General features: G+C 72.4%; 1 protein-coding gene across 1 annotated transcript; it reads left to right on the plus strand.

The window, feature by feature from the left end:
• Positions 1 to 11: 11 nt before the first annotated feature.
• On the plus strand, positions 12 to 1,151 carry FAM43A (family with sequence similarity 43 member A; the record flags this gene model as incomplete). The annotated part of the gene is made up of 1 exon (XM_026058075.1): positions 12 to 1,151. A coding segment is annotated over exon 1 (1,074 nt), but the record flags the coding sequence as incomplete, so codon positions are not given.
• Positions 1,152 to 1,155: the final 4 nt, after the last annotated feature.

Raw genomic sequence — 1,155 nt, forward strand, 5'->3', positions numbered from 1 at the left:
GGAGCCGTCCCGGTCGCCGTCCCCGTGCCGGTCGCGGTCGCCGTCCCCGCGGCGCCTAGCCGCGGCCGCGCGGGGCGATGCTGCCCTGGAAGAGGAGCAAGTTTGAGCTGATCGAGGGCGAGGCGCGGCGGCAGAGCAAGCCCAAGGGCTATGCGCTGAGCGTGCACTACTCGGCGCTCACCTCGCTGGCCCGCGCCTGCCCCGAGAGCGCCCTGCACCGCGTGGGCAGCATGTTCCGCTCCAAGCGGAGGAAATTCCGCGTGACCAGCGAGGACCCCACGTACACCGTGCTCTACCTGGGCAACGCCACCACCATCCAGTCCAAGGGCGAGGGCTGCACCGACCTGGCCGTCTGCAAGATCTGGAGCAAGAGCGAGGCGGGCCGGCAGGGCACCAAGATGAAGCTGACCATCAGCGCGCAGGGCATCCGCATGGCCCACGCCGAGGACAAGGGGCTGCGCCGGCCCGGCCACCTCTACCTGCTGCACCGGGTCACCTACTGCGTGGCCGACCCGCGCCTGCCGCGTGTCTTCGCCTGGATCTACCGCCACGAGCTGAAGCACAAGGCGGTGATGCTGCGCTGCCACGCCGTGCTCGTCTCCAAGCCCGAGAAGGCGAAGGCCATGGCGCTGCTGCTCTACCAGACCTCGGCCACGGCGCTGGCCGAGTTCCGCCGGCTGAAGAAGCGGGACGACGCGCGGCACCAGCAGCAGCAGCTGGTGGGCGAGCAGAGCATCCCGCTGGTGCCRCTGCGGAAGCTGCTCAACGGGCAGTGCTGCTACAAGCCGCCGGTGGAGCGGAGCCGCAGCGCGCCCAAGCTGGGCTCCATCACCGAGGACCTGCTGGGCGAGGAGCAGGAGGAGCGGGCCATGCACTGCGACTGCGAGGACATCCTGGAGGCGCTGGGCGAGCCCGAGGGCGAGCTGCTCCGCGCCGGCGCCGGCCGCGGCGAGGGCCCGGAGCTGGGCCAGCTCCTCCGCGACCTGGGCGAGCTCAGCCTCGGCAACGACCTGCGCTCGCTGCGCGCCGACCTCCGCGTCCGACGGCTGCTCTCCGGCGAGAGCACGGGCAGCGAGTCCTCTCTCGAGAGCAACGGGCAGGACGGCGCCGCTCCGCCCTGCAACGGCGCCGAGCAGCCGCCCCCCGGCGACCCGG

This window comes from Apteryx rowi, unplaced genomic scaffold, assembly GCF_003343035.1.
Source record: "Apteryx rowi isolate R43461 unplaced genomic scaffold, aptRow1 scaffold_142, whole genome shotgun sequence".
NCBI classification, from domain to species: Eukaryota; Metazoa; Chordata; class Aves; order Apterygiformes; family Apterygidae; genus Apteryx; species Apteryx rowi.